General features: G+C 41.6%; 1 protein-coding gene across 9 annotated transcripts in view; it reads right to left on the bottom strand.

Moving 5' to 3' along the window:
- Positions 1-807: 807 nt before the first annotated feature.
- The window catches only part of Add3 (adducin 3), a 112,858-nt gene continuing 94,309 nt past the window's right edge, over positions 808-19,356 (bottom strand). For 5 of the 9 annotated variants that reach the window (XM_075974367.1, XM_075974371.1, XM_075974368.1 and 2 more), the window contains 12 exons: positions 17,778-17,929; positions 16,865-16,945; positions 15,865-16,014; positions 15,065-15,208; positions 14,863-14,961; positions 13,769-13,951; positions 11,144-11,401; positions 9,727-9,846; positions 9,216-9,302; positions 5,296-5,419; positions 3,515-3,610; positions 808-2,933 (listed from right to left, as the gene is read on the bottom strand). In XM_075974367.1, the coding sequence (XP_075830482.1) occupies positions 2,641-2,933; positions 3,515-3,610; positions 5,296-5,419; positions 9,216-9,302; positions 9,727-9,846; positions 11,144-11,401; positions 13,769-13,951; positions 14,863-14,961; positions 15,065-15,208; positions 15,865-16,014; positions 16,865-16,945; positions 17,778-17,929 (1,787 nt within the window). In that variant the 3' untranslated portion in view covers positions 808-2,640. The remainder of the gene's footprint in view (positions 2,934-3,514; positions 3,611-5,295; positions 5,420-9,215; positions 9,303-9,726; positions 9,847-11,143; positions 11,402-13,768; positions 13,952-14,862; positions 14,962-15,064; positions 15,209-15,864; positions 16,015-16,864; positions 16,946-17,777; positions 17,930-19,356) is intronic. The other 4 variants (XM_075974373.1, XM_075974376.1, XM_075974374.1 and 1 more) reach the window with 1 other exon arrangement.

Here is a 19,356-nt window from a genome sequence, read left to right as displayed (position 1 = left end):
GTGTTTCCCTCTCTTTGTAGACAGGACCTCATACAGCTAAGTCCTGAACTCCCGAGCCTCCCTGCCTGCATCTCCCAAGTGCTGGGGTTACAAGTGTCTCTAGAGTGAGCTATTTTAAGTAGAAAAATAAAACGGGATAGAAGTGATATTCACGCTATGATTATCAATATACAGGAAATACATATATAATTGGGTAAGAACTAGAAGGAAATTAAAAATAAAAACTGTAATGGGGAAAAATAGTGAATTTTCTCTTTTCCCCACTCCTTTTCTTACACTATTGTTTGTATGATTTTAATGTTTGAGCTAGTACACAGCTTACACCTTCTATCTTGTCAGCATCCGCAGGCTACCACATCTGACCAGGAGAAAGGAAGTTTTCCATATATATACACACACATACACATATACACACTACACATACTCACACACTCAGATACATATATATGTAAATATGTGTGTTACTCCATACATATACATGTAAATTTTTCTGTTTTTGTATTTTACAGAAGAAGGTCTCACTATTGGAGGCTCAGCTGTCCTGGGACTCAGATATCCACTTGCCTTTGCCCCAGCACTGGGATTAAAGGTGTGTGCCTTTAATTCATACACACACACACACACACACACACACACACACACACACACACACACACATTAATTTTAAACTAAATTGAAAAGGGATTTATCAGAGACCTCCTTACTCAGAAAGCAATCTTGGTATCTACTGTTTTACATAATACTTGGCAAACACAATGTATAAACTAAGAAATCACTTCTGCATGGAAACTTCATATACCAAATGAATATATTTAAAATACTGTTTATTTGTGATTTAACATTAATTAGCATAACATCTAAGAGCAATATCAGATAACTTTTACACATTTCTCCACAGGACACTGAGTTCACTGGCTCATTCATTATGCCAAAGCAAGTAAATAGAAGCTTAGCAAAAGGTGCAATAGTTTACTGCTGTGTTTAAAAAATATTTATGCACACTGCATTCATTTATATATATATATATATATATGCATCCTTTAAAGGTTATGGAAAGGGCAGCTCACAGGTTACTGTGTCTACACATGTTGTAACAACAAAAAGATGTGGAACATAAACAATCCTCAGACACAGTCCAGCAACTCAAAGTTTCCACCACGAGATGAACAGACTCCAGTAGTTAGTGAGATCTAAAATGACATTGGCAGGCTCTGGTTCAAGTTCGCACCGAATCACCACACAGTCCGGCCGAGAGCACTGTGCTCAGGGAACGTCTGCGTGCCCACTCACCCTCCGACGCCTTCGCTACATCTACTCACTGAGCACTTCGGATCATCCATTTACACTGATCTGTGACATCACTTGGGAAAATGGAGAAAACTGTATTAAACCTAGGTTTAAATTTGTATTTACAGTAGAAAGAAAGTTAAAAAAAATTTAAGTTCGCAAAAACCATGAAGTGGTAGTACTCCCGCTGTTGGATCAGGGCTGCTGGTGTGACCCAGTGCTGTCCTCTACATACGCACGCTTCAAATATCAACCAAGACATTGATTTTTGGCAGAGAAACAGAATTTGAGAAAACCTGGGACTTGTTTTCAGTAAATCAAACTATACACTTCCCTGTGGATACACATCATTACCAAACAGACCCTTCCTTCCTGTCCTTCCCCTTTCCTCCCTTCCCTTTCAGCCTTTTCATTTGGTTACCTTATGCGACACTCTTCATCTTCAGCAATACTAAGAGAAAAATACATTATCTGGTTCAGATGTGAATCTAGACTTTGGATGCCGCGTCCCTGGCCTCCTGAACTGTACTCGGTACCAAGAAGCCTCAGGTATGTATGCTCTACTGCTAACTGATTGGCTAGATGCTCATGACACCTTGTACTGAAGGTATACAAACGTTTCAACATACAAAAATTGTTTTTGCTAGAGTTAAACTAAATAACTCATGTTATGTGTACAAAATCCCCTCTATGAAAAATAAGGGGCTTTTCTAACTAATAAAAAAGGAAGTTCTTCAAAAATTATAGTTTATTAAAATGACTTCTTTTGGCAAACAGTTACTTCAGGTGAGGGAATTTCATACTATGAATAAAATTCTGAACAAATCTTTTCTTAAAATATTTAAAAAATGATGTGCCAGTGTATACTAATGCTCCAGATTCCTGCTGTGGCAGCTTCCAAAGCATCCCACTAGCGCCCACTGGAACAATGGGGACCCACAGGTATAGACAACAACCAAGATAAAACTCCAGTCTGATTAGCAAGTGAAGCAGCTGGTGAGAAGTAAACATCCCCACTTGTTCACTGGCAATTTCTTCCCAACAGGTAAAATGGAGAAGGCCTGAAGTAACAGACTCTGTCTGTCAGTGACCAACAACAATACTTCATGAGGGCAGAGCTGAGTAAAACTAGCAACTGTTTAAAAATTTCAAAGCCATTTTGGACATATAAAAAGAGATGAATTTAAAAGTTTTCCATAATGTTTTTCTTTTAGTAAAACCTCTTTCCAGTTTTGAAAGTCCAGTTTGCTCCACACCCCCAATCCGACCTACCACTGTGTAGTAACAACGAACTAAAATGTGGTACTTAATTGTGCAATGTCACATTGTAATATTCAAATTACAAAAGACTACTTAGGCCTCAACTTTCTCCTTTTTTTTGCTCTTTTTGAGAAAAGAAGGTGTGCGAAATTTCTTCTTTTTCTTGGATGGTGACTTTGAAGGCGAACCATCAGGTGACAGGACCTCTTCAGTTCTTTCTGGAGACTTAACGGTGATCTCGATGTTCTCGATGGTCGTGCTTGTAGTCAGCCTGCTGACCCGCTGAGCAAGCTCATCCTCAGCGTCGTGCAGCTCATCCTTGCCGTTCACTATCATGACAGGCACGTCAATGGAGGTGAAGCTCTTGGAAAATAGCTCGTGGTTTTCTACAAAAGGAGGAGGTTTGGGGGGGTTTGTTACTTACACAGTCAACATTTGTGTTTAGTTCTCAAAACTGAGAAGTTTTAGTAGTGTATAGAGGTACTGCTTTAATTTTAATGAGAACAGATTACTTTAATAACCCATGTATCAATTAGCATGAAGCTAATCTAAAATGATACAAAGAGGAAGAGAACAAGGCATTAAAAGAGTCAGAGATAATTGTAGTTTGATATCATGTCATTCCATTGTAAAACAAATCATTACAAATGAAGACAAGACATAGTTTGAAGGTCATTTGACATTTAAACTGTACAGAACTTCATGCTACTGATTAGAAGATGGATGACATGGCAAGTCAATTTTAATCCCACAAATTCTTAAAAATTATGGGTTAGCCCAAGCCAGGGAGAAGTGAATCAAATAAATGATGATTAAAAGCAGCATCCCATTTCATAAACGTGTGACATTTTGGGGAGAATTCGGTAACACTCTGACAAAATTACTGTGAACAGCATTCGATTTTTTACATGGGCACAACCGACAAGACTCTTACGATGCGAAGGCTATGGGAAATGACACTGAATACCTTCTAATTGTTCAGGGACATTTTGCGGTGATTGAGTTTGAGACTGAATTTGTGAAACAGATGCAGCGTCATCTGAGAGTGATTCCTGCTCAGCGTCTGTTGAATAAGATTGTCAGTTAGAAGCCATGCAAACAAAAAAAGGAAGCGTAAGGCTGCAGAGAGGTTAGTGCGCACATCCAACGCCCGCTCACAGAGGCGGCAAGTTCATCAGCAATGAGCTGAGCATGCTAAGAGCTATCCCACATGTCAGTAATTATGATTCTAAGATTAATGTGTTAAAACTTTTGGCCCATGAATTGTAACTGTTCATACTTGGTTGAAAGAAGCAGCCCAGATAAAGAATATATGTATGTATATATGCATTTAGCTTTTGCTAGTACAGAACACCAAGATCTCCAAAGCCAGATGAAAAGGTAAGACAGCCTCAGCAGCGGTGCTGCGTTAATGAGGCAGGATGGCTCGCAGAGTTTCTAACAATCTCCAGCCAGTGATTCCTGTTAGAGCAGTATATTAGTGACCTAATGCAGGAATGGAAATGAAATTACTTACAAAGTTATATATAAAAAGTGATGTCTAGAGTATGTTTGTTACCTGGCATCTTTAGGCTTTCAAAAATAAAAGATTAAATAACATTTATAAAATATAAAAAAAATGTTTCAAATTTTTGCATCTTATGTTAGAACAAACAAGTTAAATATGGCACTTAGAAAAATTTGCTGTAAGTACATTAATGAGCAGGGCAAGTTGCTTTTGTGATCAAGTGAATAACTGATAAAATGGTTTCTTGGATAGTCCAGATATCATTAGCCATTAGCTAGTAGGTAACACCATGGTACTTAACCTTCCCCCACATCCACTGCAGCCCTGGCTGTCCTAGAACTCGGTCACACAGACAATTCTTTTATTATTGGTTTCTGTTTTGCTTTGGTAGAAATGCTAACTGGGCACTGTAGATGAGCCAATGCAGAGGTTCTTACTGGATCAGAGACTTCTAATTTTCCACCCTAAATTCTGCTTGCCTAGATGTCTTTATACATAATTCATTGCCTATTTTTCAGGTGGCTTAAAGACCCAGTCCTGTGAAACCCTGCTAAGATCAGCATCTCACTCTAGAGCAAAGGAGAGCTAGGTAGGACTCAACTGCTAGGAATTTTTCACTATTTATTTATTTATTTATTTATTTATTTATTTATTTATTTATTGTTTTGAGACAAGATCTCCTGAATGAGCCTAGGCTAGCCTCTGGTGCTGGGATTACAGACATAAGCCTCCATACTTGTTCTTCACAACCAGTTCTTAACCACCCAGAGTCAGGGAAACTCAGTGTATCAGAGCACCTATGCAGAAAAGTAACTTCAAATTCCTAGCAGTTTATGCTAAATGGTGATTTTGAAATGACTATATTGGCACCCTGACACCAGGAACAGACATTTAACAAAGCATTAAAATCAAATACTTGAGAATCTGTGATTGACAATCCACACACTACGCAATGTTCAAAGCAAAACCTGTATTTACTCTGGAAATCCTGCATTCATCTGGGCCTTGGTGCTATAAATTTAAGATGACATAGCCCACGTTCAGACTGCTTTCTGAGAAGAACAGTTTCTCTGTCTTAGCAAGTAGGGGTGGCTTTCTGCATGTCAGCCTCACCTGGACCTGGAAAGGACTAGAGTGGATGAGCTGAACAGAATGCAAAAGCTCTGACTGCCTCTGTCACCAGCTTGGGTGCTCTATGTTGTCAGCATGGTGATCCCAGACCTAACTCAAGAGGAACTGACCGTCCAGGCCTCGCTGCTTCCTTTCGATTGTCTTCGTATATTCTTCAAGTTCTCCTTCCGTGAGATGACTGAACGGGTTAGGAGGAGCTGGGGGGCCCTCATCATCATCGTTGAACTGCAAGGTCTTACAAAGAAAAAAGCCCCAACAACTTAGATTCATTATCAAGTGCATTAACATCTTTCATACCTTTATCTCCTTATTTACATACACACACACACACACACACACACACACACACACACACACACACACGTTACATACCCACATAGATGTTTGTGATTACTGACTCCATAGCAATTGTAAGAAATGACAAAGCAGCATGATTTTTAACTTTTAAAATACTCTTATCAGATTACAAATAGAACTACTATATGATCCAACTATACGATTATTCCTGGGTATATATCTGAAGCGGTCAGTCAATATATAACAGAGATACATGGGAACAGATGAGTGGACAAAGAAAATGTACATATACACAAAGAGTATTATTATACAGCCACAAAGAACAACAAAATCAGACTATTGGAGGAAAATGGTTGCAACTGGAGATCATGTTAAGTGAAAATACAACAGATCCAAAAGTATGCATATCACCAGATTACCTCTCATACATTAAGTCTGGAATGCAAAGGGATAATGAAAACAGGAAGGTGGCTATTTGGGAAAAGGACAGGAAAGGACCAGCGCTGGGGAGGGGATAAGCCAGAACACTCTGGAGTGAGCATGATCATGTCTATGGGGAAGTCCAGAAAAGCATTGGAATTCTACTCATGATACGAAAGTTCCTCACCTGATGGAATTTTGCTAAAAAGCCATTTTAATAAGTTAGAATTTAGTAAGTTCTATAAGTCCCAAAGTTTCAGAGCTTACTGCCAGGCCTCTGATCCATTCTGATGTGACTTTGTACAAGATGAGGGCAGGGATCTAGTTTCCGTCTTCTGTGTGTGTGTGTGTTTGGGCTCACTCAGGGTTATTGGGCTATTTGGGGTCCTTTGTACTTCCAAGTGAATTTGAGCTTTGTTTGCATTTTTCTGTTTTGTTTTTGGAGACAGAGTTTCTCTGTAACTTTGGAGCCTGACCTAAAACTCACAGAGATCTGCCTGTCTCTGTCTCCTGGCTGCAGACTAGACTGCCCTCGAACCCAGAGATCCACCTGCTCTTGCCTCCCAAGTGCTGGGATTAAAGGCATGTGCCGGCTTCTTGAGGATTTTTATCGTGGAAGTATGCTGAATTCTGTCAAAGGCTGTTTTTGCATCTATTGTAATGAGCATGTGATTTGTCTTTGTTTTTATTTATGTGCTGTGTGTCTATTGATCTGCAGATGTTGAACCATCCTTGCATTTCTGGAATGAAACCAACTTGAACATGGTGTGTGATCTTTCCAATGTGTTCTTGAATTTGATCTGCAAGTACTTTATTGAGGATTTCTGCATCTATGTTCATTAAGAAAATTGGCCTACAGTTTTCCCCCACTGTATTTTGGAATCAAGGTGGCATTGCTTATGTAGAATGAGTAAAAGTGTTCCTTTCCTATTTTAGGAGCTAGTAGTGTAAGGAACAATGATATTGTTTGTGAGAGGTCCTTCTGTCTATGTGTTGCTTTTATTGGTTAATGAATAAAGAACTGCTTTGAGCCTATGGCAGGGAAGAACAGAACTAGGTGGGGAAAGCTAGGCTGTATGCTGGGAGAAAGAAAGGCAGGGTCAGAGAGAAGCCATGTCGCCCTGCTGGAGACAGATGCTGGAACTTTATCTGGTAAGACACACCCTCATGGCTATACACAAATCAATGGAGATGGGTTAAATTAAGATGTAAGAGTTAGCTAATAAGAAGCTAGAGCTAATGGGCCAAGCAATGTTTTAAATAATATGGTTTCTGTGTGATTATTTTGGGGCTAAGCGGCCGGAACTAACTAGTGGCCTCCTCCTACAATTGTTCTTCAAAAGTATGATAGAATTCAATAGTGACTCTGTCCAGTACAAGGGCTTTCTTTGTTGAGAAACTGTTACTGCTTTGTTTTGAAGAGAGCAAGCAAAAGCACCTTGACCTAAGCACAGCCATTTTGACTTCAGACTCCATTTTACCTGTAGGGTAAAACAAATTCCACGTTCCTGTGGGGACTGTCTAGAAGCTAACCAACTTTCCCTCTAGGCAACAATCCCTAAAGCATAATGCCTGTTCCTAACAAGAACAGATGAATCTAACCACTTGGGCATTCTGTGGTGGTTAACAACGATGGAACATATAATGAAAGCCTCTACTCCTGAATCCTGATTGGTGAAAAACGTAACTGTAACTTAGCACAGGTGCGGTTACGGTTTTCTGCTTATAAACTCTGCTTCTGCCCCTCCTGAGTCCTCGTCCTGCAGCCCTGGTTGACTGGTGACCCTGCCTGTGTGCAATTTATTAAAGACTCCAGAACCCTAAGTGTGGTCCCACTCCTTCCTCGTGTGTGTTATTGACGAATTGAGGTTTTGTTTTGTTTTTTAAACCTCTTGGCCCAATTTTGGTAAGCCATAGGTATATAGAAATTTATCAATTTGTTTTAGATTTAACAACTTATTAAAATATATTTTTTTCAGAGTATTCCTTAATGATTGTCTGAATTTTGATATCCCACTTTTCAGCTCTAACTTCATTATTTGGGTCTTCTTTCTCATTTATTTAGCATGGCCTCTAGCAGCTATGTACAGTTCCCATTCCGATCTTTATTCTTTTCTCTTACTAAATTTGAAGTTGTCTTATTTTCATTTTGAGCTACATCACAAAGGTTATTTATTTGTAATCTCTTGTGTGTGGCTTTGAGGGTCAAGCGAAAAGGTCTGGGGAGAGCTGTGGCAATGTACTCTGTGGGAACTGTGTGAGAAAGGAAAGAAATGTGCTAGGGAAGACCCATGTGGTCAATAGCAAACACATAGTAAGATAAACCCTGGAAGATGATTGATGTGGGGTGCCCTTCTGTAAGTTGTGAATATGTTTTATTCTAATATAAAACTGCTTTGGCCAATGGCAGGGCAGAATACACCCAGGTGGGAAAGCTAACCTGAATACAGGGAGAAAGAAGGCTTAGTTGGGGTAGACACCAGTAGCCACCAGAGAAGCAAGATGTGAGATAACAAGTCATGAGCCTTGTGGTAAAATACAGAATAACATAAATGGGTTAATTTGAGTTGTAACAGCTAGTTAATAATAAGCCTGGGCTAATAGGCTAAACAGTTTGTAATTAATATTAAGCCTCAGAGTGATTATTTGGGAACTGGTGGGTGGGAGAGAAACCTCCAGTTACAGCTGATTTATTAAGAAACAAACAGAAATCAAACATGACACACCCCCTAGAGGGATTGGGAAGGATTGGAAGCATTTTGTAGACAGGCTGAACTAAATGTTCATTCAGAAAAGGGTCATCACTGTTCTTTTCTTTAAGATGAACTTTCCCCCATATTTTCCAATCTCTAAAATTAGAAATCATAATTTATAAATTCCTACAATATAAATGGCAGTACCTTTTCTCTTTGAGTGAGAAATAAATAATATTTGATAAACTGATAAAATGAGTCAAGGTTTAAAACTAATAAGGCAAGGAAAAGCAGATAAAGTGTTTCTTAGATGGGTGTCATGCTGTGCTGCCCAGGCTGTCCCCACATCTGCATTCCTCCTTTCTTGTCCTCCACAGCTGGGATTACAGGTGTGGGCCGGGCTCAGAAAGAAGCTAATTAAACACATGAAGGCAAATGCATGGAGCAATTAAAGCAACAGTCAGTCTCAGCCTCTGGAAATTGGGGATGGGAGGTAGCATTTTAAGTTATATAGATTCTTTTGACTTTTAAATTTTTACTTACAGCAACCTCAGTTAAAAAAAAAAAGCAAAGCACCTATGTGGCAGATCAAAACCCAACATATCCTGCCTCCCACTTACAGAAGGAGGCTTGTCCACGACAATCCCCGCGAGCAGCTGAGACTGTGGTCCTGCAGTTTTCAGGTCGTAGCGGTTCTGCTCCCGAATCTGAGCGGAAATAATAAGTTCTTGGGGTCACCATGCAGACGATCTTTGCCTTCTCTTTTCTTAAAGGTTACTGTTTGACATTCCCAAGTAAGAGTCTCTTAAATTTTCACCTCCATGAAGTAAGGCCTCTTTTCACCACCTGAACTATTACTAATCTCCACTCTCTTGGTTTTCAGTTTCCTACTGTCTTATGCTGTGAGAGAATTGTACTTCCCACTAATATAAAGGACTTTACAGCAAAAACAGGTTGACTATTTCTTTCTCAGAGCCTGTTCATTGATGACTAGCATAGAGCTGGAGGTATCTGATCAAGTTAAAATTAATGAATTTAATTTTTAGATTTTCAATCTCCTAAGCTTGTGACCAGATTCCATCCTTAGTGATTTAACCTAAACAGGACAAAGATATAAGAGCCGTGTCTCACCTTATTTCTCTTTTCTAGCACCTCAGTTGGGTTTGTGTTTAAAGGAACAAACTGATTGGGATCTTCAATTTTGATAGGTGTTCCACTGCTAACTTTAGAGGAGTCCTCTGCTTTCATCCACTAAAGAATAAAGAAAAAACCGTTTCTAGAGTGAAGCTCCGCATTAAAGAACGATCAGACACTGAGTGGCCGAGTGGTCCCGAGGGGGCATGGTTACTGAGTTGTGTCTTGGTGGCCAGCTCCTATCTCACGCTTGTTAGAGAAGCGCTCACTTTAGAGTAAGCAGACGCCATTACAGTGCACATGAGTAATTAATCATATTTCTAACTAAAGCTCTCCCCTCTGACAGCTGGAAACAGGATGCGGAAACTACCCCAGACAGACAGATAGCATGACTGTCCATTAACTGGCATCTGGAGTTCTGTCTCTTGAAATGAAACTTACTATGTGACAACAGCCAAGAAGTCATAGAAAGACTCAATGATTGTCTTTAAGGTACATTTTTTTTTTTTTAAAGATTTTTGTCTTTGAGTTTTGGCTGAAATTAGGATAAGACTTAAATCAGGATCCTTTGGTGAATAATCGGAAGCATGTAGCACCATGGGAACCACAGTGTTTAGAGATCCTTCTGGAATTCCTCTCGCTCACTCTACACTCTATCTAACCCCGAGAGAAGGCTAAGTAAGATCAGTGGTGGCGGACTGGCAATTCTGATTATGAAATGAATTCTGAGAAACTTGTGAGTTTAATTATGTCTCTTTCCTGGAGATAACTGAATTAGATAATTCCATATAGAGTGTTATTTACTTATATGAAGGCTGAACTAATTTTCAGTAGCTAAGGAGTATTTGGTGGAGCTGGGGCTGAGGTGCAAACCGTCCCAGTATTCAGAAGGCAGAGGTGGGGCAGGTCTCTGTGAGTTCAGCCAGCCAGGGATACATAGTAAGACAAGTCAAATCTAAACCAAAAAGTTTAAAACAGATAAAATAACTCAACCTCCATCATCTACAAGGTCATGCTTAAAAAAAAATCCTAATATAATGTATACTGACTCAGGCATTTATGGCACAATTTGGTGTTGCAAGTGCTCATGTTCTAATGCCCTGGGCAATGCCAGCCACACAGCAGGGTCATGTGGTGGGTAAGAAGAAGGCTCAAGACACTGCTGTCATTCAAACTCTGGTTCAACCATAAAGAAACAGTTAACTTTGGTTTTCTCATCTAAAAAAAGGAGAAAAAGAGAATCCATTTTTTTAGTAGAAGAAAGTGAGATTATTCATGTATGAGGCTTAGAACAGAGCCTTACATTTAATCCCTGACAAATGGCAGTGGTATTATTTTACACCCTACTTCCCTAACAGCTCAGATGGGGACACTCATGAGATCAGGCAAGCATCTATGCAGAATGGAGGCATACTGTGATTTTGGTCCTGGGACTAGTTTCCCCGTTCCGAGACTCTTCCGGCACATTCACTTTCATGTACGTATTTGGGGAGTTCAGCCATCTTGTTTTCTCACGCTGCTGTCTCTGTGCCATGTACTTGAGAGGAGAGAGAGGCACAGTATCATCCTCAAAGGAGAAAGCAGTCACAGTTGCTGGGATCTCCACATCACTCTTGTGCCGAGGCTTCTCTCGAACGAGAGGATGCCTGTATGCATAGCCTGTTCGGTAGCCCTGTGGGAGGGAAATGCCACACTGAATCAACCAAACTCGTTCCAACAAAGCACTTGGAGGTTCCATCTTTAAACAAATGGTTCAAAGAGTCCCTGTTGAAAGACAGGAGGGAGAATAAGCTGCACATAGCCTCCATGTAGCACTGGAGCTGAGATGACGCCCATCTGAAGATGTGTGTGAAACTGTCTACAGCTGGCGCCCCAACTTCTACTCAGCTGACTTCTACACTTGACACTCAGAGACATTCCTGCTATGAGATAGATTATAGGGAACCAGAGCTGGGAGCCTTTGCTTGTAGGTCTAAAGACAACCTGTCTCCTGACCCTCCATCAAGATGGTAAACAATCTAAGGTGACATCTGCTAAGCCATGGATCTTTTTTTTTTTTAAATTTTTCAAGACAGGGTTTCTCTGTAGCTTTTGGTTCCTGTCCTGGAACTAGCTCTTGTAGACCAGGCTGGCCTCGAACTCACAGAGATCCACCTGCCTCTGCCTCCCAAGTGCTGGGATTAAAGGCGTGCGCCACCACCACCCGGCTAAGCCATGGATCTTGAAGGGGTTAATATCCAATGTGTCTAAGGAACTAAATAAACCAAGTAACAAGAACAACCTATTAAAACACAAACAAAGGACCTGAATAAATATTCTGCAAAAGACGACACTCAAATGCACAGGTCTATGAAAAGGGCAAATGAAACCACACCTGTCAGGGAGTCTATTTATTATCAGGCAGAAGAAACGAGTCTTGGGGGAGGACAAGAAAGAGACAGATGCTGCTGTGTACTGTTTTGTGGGTCTGTAAATCACTACATCCATAAGGAAGCGGCATGGAGGCTCCTCATCATAGTACAAATAGAATAGCTACATGGCCCAGGCACCTCACTACGTGATGCTGATCTGCAGGAAGTAAATCAGCACGTGAGGATCCCTGCACTCCCACTGTCATTGCAGAATTAGTCACAATAACTAAGAGAGGGAATCAACCCGTCTACCAACAGATGAATGGATGAAGAAAATGTGGTGAGCAAGTTTACTAACAGGGGTTTGCTTTGGAAAGGGACAGTCTTCTGTTGTGTAAACTTCTGTAAATTTTTGAGCTTTGTGAATTCATTTATGTCTCAATAAAACACACATCAGCCTTTCTCACTTTCCGGCCATCTTGGTGACTGATCTTGGTTGGGGACTGTCCCACACCTAAGGCAGGAAAATGGTGGCCTCAAGACAAAGAGAAAATCTCTGGAGCCTATCAACTTTAGACTCCAACTTGTTATAAGAAGTGGTAAGTACATGCTGGGATACAAACAGACTTTAAAGACGACCAGATAGGGCAAAGCGAAATTGGTTATCCTCACCAACAACCTGCCCAGCTTTGAGGAAATCTGAAATAAAATGCTATGCCATGTTGGCTAAAACTTTTGTCTGTCACTACAGTGGCAATAGCATTGAATTGGGCACAGCATGTGGAAAATACTACAGAATATGCACACTGGCTATCGCGTGATTATGATATTATTTTAATAATATTAGTATGCCAGAACAGACTGGTGAAAAGTAAACCAGAAAAGTTTTCCTTTAATAAAACTTTACCTGAGCTCCTTTTAACAACAAACAAAACCACACATAAAATGTAGGGTAAAAGAAAGGAAACCGTGGACTAGGCATAGTGGAAAGCTACACAGCCTGCTAAAGGAAGGGAAATTTTGGCATTGGTGGCAATTTGAACTTAGAGGACATTATGGTAACTGAAGTAACTCAGACATCAAAAAACAAATACCATATGGACACACCTACATTTGCAATCTAAAAACGTTGAGTTCATAGATGCAATTAAGTGGTGGTTACCAGAGGACAGAGGACACTGGTCCAAAATTACAACCTTTAATCATGTAGGATTCAATTCAAGAATATGCTGTAGGGGCTGGAAAGATGCCTCAGTGGTCAAGAGCACTGGCTGCTCTTTCAGAGGACACAGGTTCCATTCTCAGCACCCACAGGTTATAGCTCACTAACTCTAACTAGGAGATCCAGTGCTCTCTTCTGACCTCTACAGGCACCAGGCATACACATCACACACAGACATGCATGCAGGTAAAACACACACACACACACACAAAAATTTTTAAAAGGGGAATATATTCTATAATGTGGTGACTATAATTAATCACAGCATGTTCATGGGGGAAAGGGAAATATCTGTGTATCTCACTGCCTGATTCTTAAAACTGCAGTGAAATTACACTGTAGTGCCTTTGTAGCCTCTGGCTCTGGTCCTGAAGAAGTTAGAAGTATGTCCTAAACCAAGGGAGATGGAATCCATTGTTCTTGAATTCAGACCTGAAACTCAAGTCTAGGCTCAAATTTCACCTACCAAATTGTCCAGGGTCCTCATGAGTCCTTCAAACTCAATCTCGCCAGTCTTCCACTTCTGATGGGAACCCATATTTACACCACCTCCTCCAGACGTGGCTACACCATGGGTGGAAGCTTTATACTTCTGAAGATCCAGTATGAGCAGATTGTCTACTCCTCCTGCTCCTGCTATGGCCCGCACCTGTAATCAGTGGTGAAACACAGATATGGAAATTGAAGACAGTGACAAGGATCTTACTGTCCAAAAGCCACAATTGCATTTGGGCAACAGTTCACAAGACGCATCAGCTGCTACTAACAAGTAAGAGCCACGCTCATGCTCTTGTGCAGGCAGCAGCGGCAAAACCTTTCCCGTCCACCTGGAACAATGCCTGCCGGGACCCCATACTTCACACTTAAGGACAGTTAATCAGAGGGTAACGCTCATTATCTTCGTTAAGCTTCTTACAGCCCACTTGAGAAGGACCTTAAAGAGGTTGGACAAGACGACTTAGAGATAGTAGACAAAGACTCAGCCTGGTAGCACATTCTTGAAGTTTTAACTTTAGAGGCTATGGCAGGAGGATGTCAAGTCTGAGGCTAGTATCGGCTACACAGAGAGATTATGTCTCCTCAAGTTAGCAGAAACAGGTGTTGACTGTTATTTACTTCATGTGAGTCTGCTTGACTTTAAGAGGGATATTAGAGCTTCTGCATATGCTCAGCATCTCTGAGGAAAGCGGGAAATAAACATCCAGTGTGCTATTGTAACACAGAGGTTAGGTGGCTGCTAACCACATGAGTTCATAACCCAGCTCTTGATTTGCAGGCACCTCTGTTACTTGGCCAGCACCATCACTAGAGGAGAAACAAAGTAAGACTGTAGGCAAAATGATGTTTGCCAGGCTCTGAGATTGTGGGCATGTGAATTTTAATTTCTTTTCCTTTTTTTTTTTTTACTTCAAAGGATAACTGAGTTGACAAGCTTCGTTATCAAAATAGAGGAGAATTTCTATTAAAAGAAGCCACTGGCCAATAGGGCTTTGAAAATAAACACAAAACTCAACTCATCTGGCAAATGTAAAGCAATAAAAGGAAATGACCGTCTCCTACCTGAATTTCACAGGCCATCTGCACATTAAAAATGTAATGGAAAGCCTCCTCAAGGGTCTCTCCAAGTGCCACCACGCCATGGTTCCTGAGTACCAGCACCTAAAGTAGAGGCCCAGAGCACACTTGAACTGCACGGCTCATGGTGCTTGACCAAGAGCAGCAGCAGTAACAACAAAAGCCCCTGGGATAGACTACTACATACCTTACAGCTGGGACCTAAAACTTTCTGAAGTTCAATTCTTTCCTCTTCTTCATCAAGGGATCCCTGGTAGTCATAATAGGCTACATCTCCCAGGATAAGGGACTCTTGGGAAATTGGAAGGATCCCACACTTCATGGAGGACACCTATTGATTGGATCCAAGATTACACATTTAGTTATTGTGCACAGATTGGAACATGGTTCTTAAGGAGCCCAGGAAGCAAAGCACTGGGGTGATGCAGTACTTGCCACTACAGTGCAGCCCACCTCCCACTCTAATTCTAACTTCTAGAAAGAGAAGGGGGCGAGTTGAAGGGACAGAACACTAATTCAAGTGCACGTCAAATATTGTGGAAGATGTTCTCTCCTCAAATCCGCACTGACCCAATTATTAAACTGCTGAGTTTTAAGGTTTTTATTATTTATTTTGTTTTACATGCATAGGTGTTTTGCTGGCATGTGTATCTATATGAAGGTGTCAGAACTCCTGAAGCTGGAGTTACAGACAGTGGTGAGCTGCCGTGTGGGTGCTGGGAGCTAAACCCAGGTCCTCTGGAAGAGCAGCCAGTGCTCTTAACTGCTGAGCCACCTCTCCAGCCCTAAACTGCTTAGTTTTTAAACCCACACTTATTTCTGCAAGTGTTTCCTAGAGCAGTAGCATTTGGTTCTAAGAACCTGTTGCTGTGGAAATGTACAGGAGCTAGTAGGGTGACAGAAGACACACTGGGAAGCACCATGCTGGGAAAATTGTGAAAACTGTGCTTTCTCTAGTCATTCTGGTTGAGCACACGGCTGACTTACAGCGGCAGTGGCAAGGGTGTGAATGTGTATCACACACTTCACATCAGGACGTGTTGAATAGACTGCAGCATGGGGGCTGAATCCTGTATGGTCAATTTTCAAGTTAGTACTTCCCTGGTCAACCACTTCTCCTATTATATTGACTTTCACCTGGAAAAATCAGAAAGATATATTTAATTGATATATTTATACAAAATTTCATCTATATCCCACAGCTGACCCAGGGTGGGGCAAGTTTGTCCAGATAGTGTTTTAGATGTGATGGGTCCTCTATTTCAACAACTGAACTCGTCACACAGAACAAAGGCAGCCAGAAACAATTTGTAAAAGAAAGGGTATAGCTTTGTTCCTTTAAAATTTTATTTCTAAAATAAGTACTATGTAACAAAAGCTAGCATTTAGATAGCAAGAAGCACAGATTCCAGGACATGGAGGTTTGGACAAAGTCTAGCATTTGCTGTAACTGGCTGGAAATGGCCATTTGTTTACACTACAGCACCGGGACTAGCATGATTCCAGTGGTTTTCGAGGCCCACGGCAGCAGCTGGCCATGCAATCACAGAGAAAAGGGAATGCAGGGTAGAGGCCATCCTCACACCAACTAAACTGTTTAAATCGACCTGTGGACTATATTTTGACCTTTTTTGGAATTTTTTTCCATGTATACAAGTCAGACAGTATTTAAAATACAAGTAGGGCCAGGTGTGGTGGTACATACCTTTAATCCCACACTTGGCAGGCAGGGTTCTGTGAATTTGAGGTCAACCAGGACTACCTAGTGAAACTGCTGTCTCAGAAAAGGAAAGTCAGGTAAGGTAATTCTAACTCAGTCTACTAATGTTCTCAATCATCTGAGTTTTCTTCGATTCTGAAATTTATATTAAAAACAAGGGTATCCAGAAAAAGTAACGTTCTCAATCATCTGAGTTTTCTTCGATTCTGAAATTTATATTAAAAACAAGGGTATCCAGAAAAAGTAACAGAGGAATGAGAACAATACCAGAGTAGAGGCTGTAGCTTCAGAAAAAGAGAGGCCCCTGGGAATGATGATAATGTGGTCTTGCTCCTTACTGATTCGCACCTGGAAGAAAGAAAACACAGGACTTACTCTGCGGCACCTGTACCACAGCATGAGCATGGCTACAATTAGGTTTCCAATGCACAGGGGTCTGGAGGGAAAAGCTCCTCCTGCGAAGGAGTCAAGGTAAGAGCTGATGTGGGGAAACCAAGAACGACCGGAAGAAACAAGCCTGGGGTGGCCCGCGGAGTAGCCGTCTACTGTTTCCATCACGGTAGCTCAGTGGTTTCTATTCCAACGGTGCCATTCATCCAAGTGTGGCAAAGTGAAAACAGATGGCAGCGAACAGGAAAAGTGCCTTCCTTCATTTATTCACCCATTGGTTTATTAGTTTATGAAGTATAGGTTTCATTGCTCTCTTCTCCTTCTTCCTGCCTAGTCGTTGTTGTCGTGCCCCCCCCCCCCCCCCCCCCCCGGAAGCCTCTCTTTTACTCTCACGTCATTTCTGGCTCAGGCTTAGGAAACAAGGATCTAATGCTCTCTCACATGTGGTTCCTGACCGCCAGTGCTTGTCTGTATGCAAATAAGGAAAAGTGTACTTAAAGATTACAAACACCAGGGAGGGACCCTTCCTGTCCTCTGCTTTCCCTGCCCCAAGGGCTTCTTAGTGCCACCGAGGCTCAGCTACAGACCCTGGAAAGGGATGATCTGCACTTCTGGGGTAGGCTCTACAGCTGGAGCACAAGGGAACTTCACAGGTGAGAGGAAGGGAAGAGAAAGCTGGGGATTAGTTTCTTCCTTGGAGTTAAGGGTTACCTGATCATTAAGTCTGAAGATGAGAGATCACAGTTAGCATCTAGCTGGCATTTCAGAAAAAGGAACCAAAAGTACTCACTGAGATGTATGTATTTGCCAGGTGTGCCCATCCGAACAAGTCTGTGAGTCTGTACAGGCTGGCCAGTTTGCAACGAGTGAGTTTCTCTCCCTTCACATAGGAGGATGTATCTGCACCAGGAAGGTCATTAATAGGTGTGACCATGCCAAGACCTAGGTGGAAACAGTGCGAGATCTGAGTCAAACAATTCTTTAACCTAGCAATTAGGTCCCAGCAAGCAGCCCATGTGTTGTTGATTCCAGCTTTGCAAACAGCCTGAAATTTATCAGCGCACACAACAGTTTATTAGTTCAGCCTCCTTCCAGAGCAGGGTACTGAGAGCAAAAACAAGGGCTGTCATCTTCGCTGATGATGTGGTGAGGGTACTTCACCTAGTTCCTGTGAGTCAGCAACTGCCAGTCATATCGCTGGGAGAAGATGGGAGATGACCCCAAAGGTAAAAATGCTACTAAAGAAACAAAACACAGCTATTTCTTACCTTATAATGAAAAGACATCAATAGAAAGAGTTCTAATATCTCTTTTGACATATTCAAATATAAGAACATCTAAAATGGAAAAAAAATGCAAGCAAATAGTTGCCTGACTTTGGCCTTCCTCTAACTCCCAAGCCCAGCTGTTACAGCTGGCGTCCAGCTCACTGTTGACCTTTCGGGGCTCCCTCCTCCTCCCTAGAGTCTGTCCCCAGGCCCAGGATGCTGTGCTGACTCCTGCCTGGCTCCCTTTCCTCCTAGTCTAAGTTCTCTTCTCCCACCTTCCTCCAATGTGGTTCGTGCCCCGAGCTCAGACTTCTGTTACACTCCTGCCTTACTTTATGTCTTCCTGTAAAAACATTTTATACTCTCTCTGCTATTATTTTGCGAGGTCATCTTCATCTCTGACCAGGTACCCCCCTCCTTCTCCGTTCTGCTATTTCTAATGGCCTGTGGCAGAGTAACATATAAACAGAATTGGTTTTTGCTCTTTTGACCCCTTCTTCCTGCCCAGCCTCTCCCCCAGACACCCCCACCTTCAGAAGCCTCTTCTCTACTCTCACGTCACTTACAACTCAGTCTCAGAAGACAAAATCCAAAAGCGATTTTATTTTGTCTCACTTTTCTTCCTGTCTTCTCTTTATTTCTCTAGTGTTGACAACAGTACAATTTGGACAAACTCAATTATTAACAGTCTTTACTCCTTTTTGTTATTTCCTCCCTCCCTCCCTTCTTTTTTTGTTTTCGAGACAGGGTGTCTCTGTGTAGCTTTTGATCCTGTCCTGGAATTTGCTCTGTAGACCAGGTTGGCCTCAAACTCAAAGAGATCGGTTTGCCTCTGCCTTCCAAGTGCTGGGATTAAAGGTGTGCTCCACCACCACCCAGTTATTTTATTTTTCTTAGACGACAGGGCCTTACTATGTAACCTTGGCTGGCCTGGAACTTGCTATGTAGACCAGGCTAGCCTAGAACTCAAGAGAATTGCCTGCTTCTGCTTCCCAAGTGCTGGGAACAAATGATGTTCCACCACAGCCACTAAAATACTTTACTTTTAGGAGGGCGGTAGTGGCGCACGCCTTTAATCCCAGCACTTGGGAGGCAGAGGCA

Source organism: Microtus pennsylvanicus, chromosome 5, assembly GCF_037038515.1.
Source record: "Microtus pennsylvanicus isolate mMicPen1 chromosome 5, mMicPen1.hap1, whole genome shotgun sequence".
Taxonomy (NCBI): domain Eukaryota; kingdom Metazoa; phylum Chordata; class Mammalia; order Rodentia; family Cricetidae; genus Microtus; species Microtus pennsylvanicus.
Note: the sequence above shows the minus strand (reverse complement) of the source record. Positions and strands in the feature narration are given on the sequence as shown.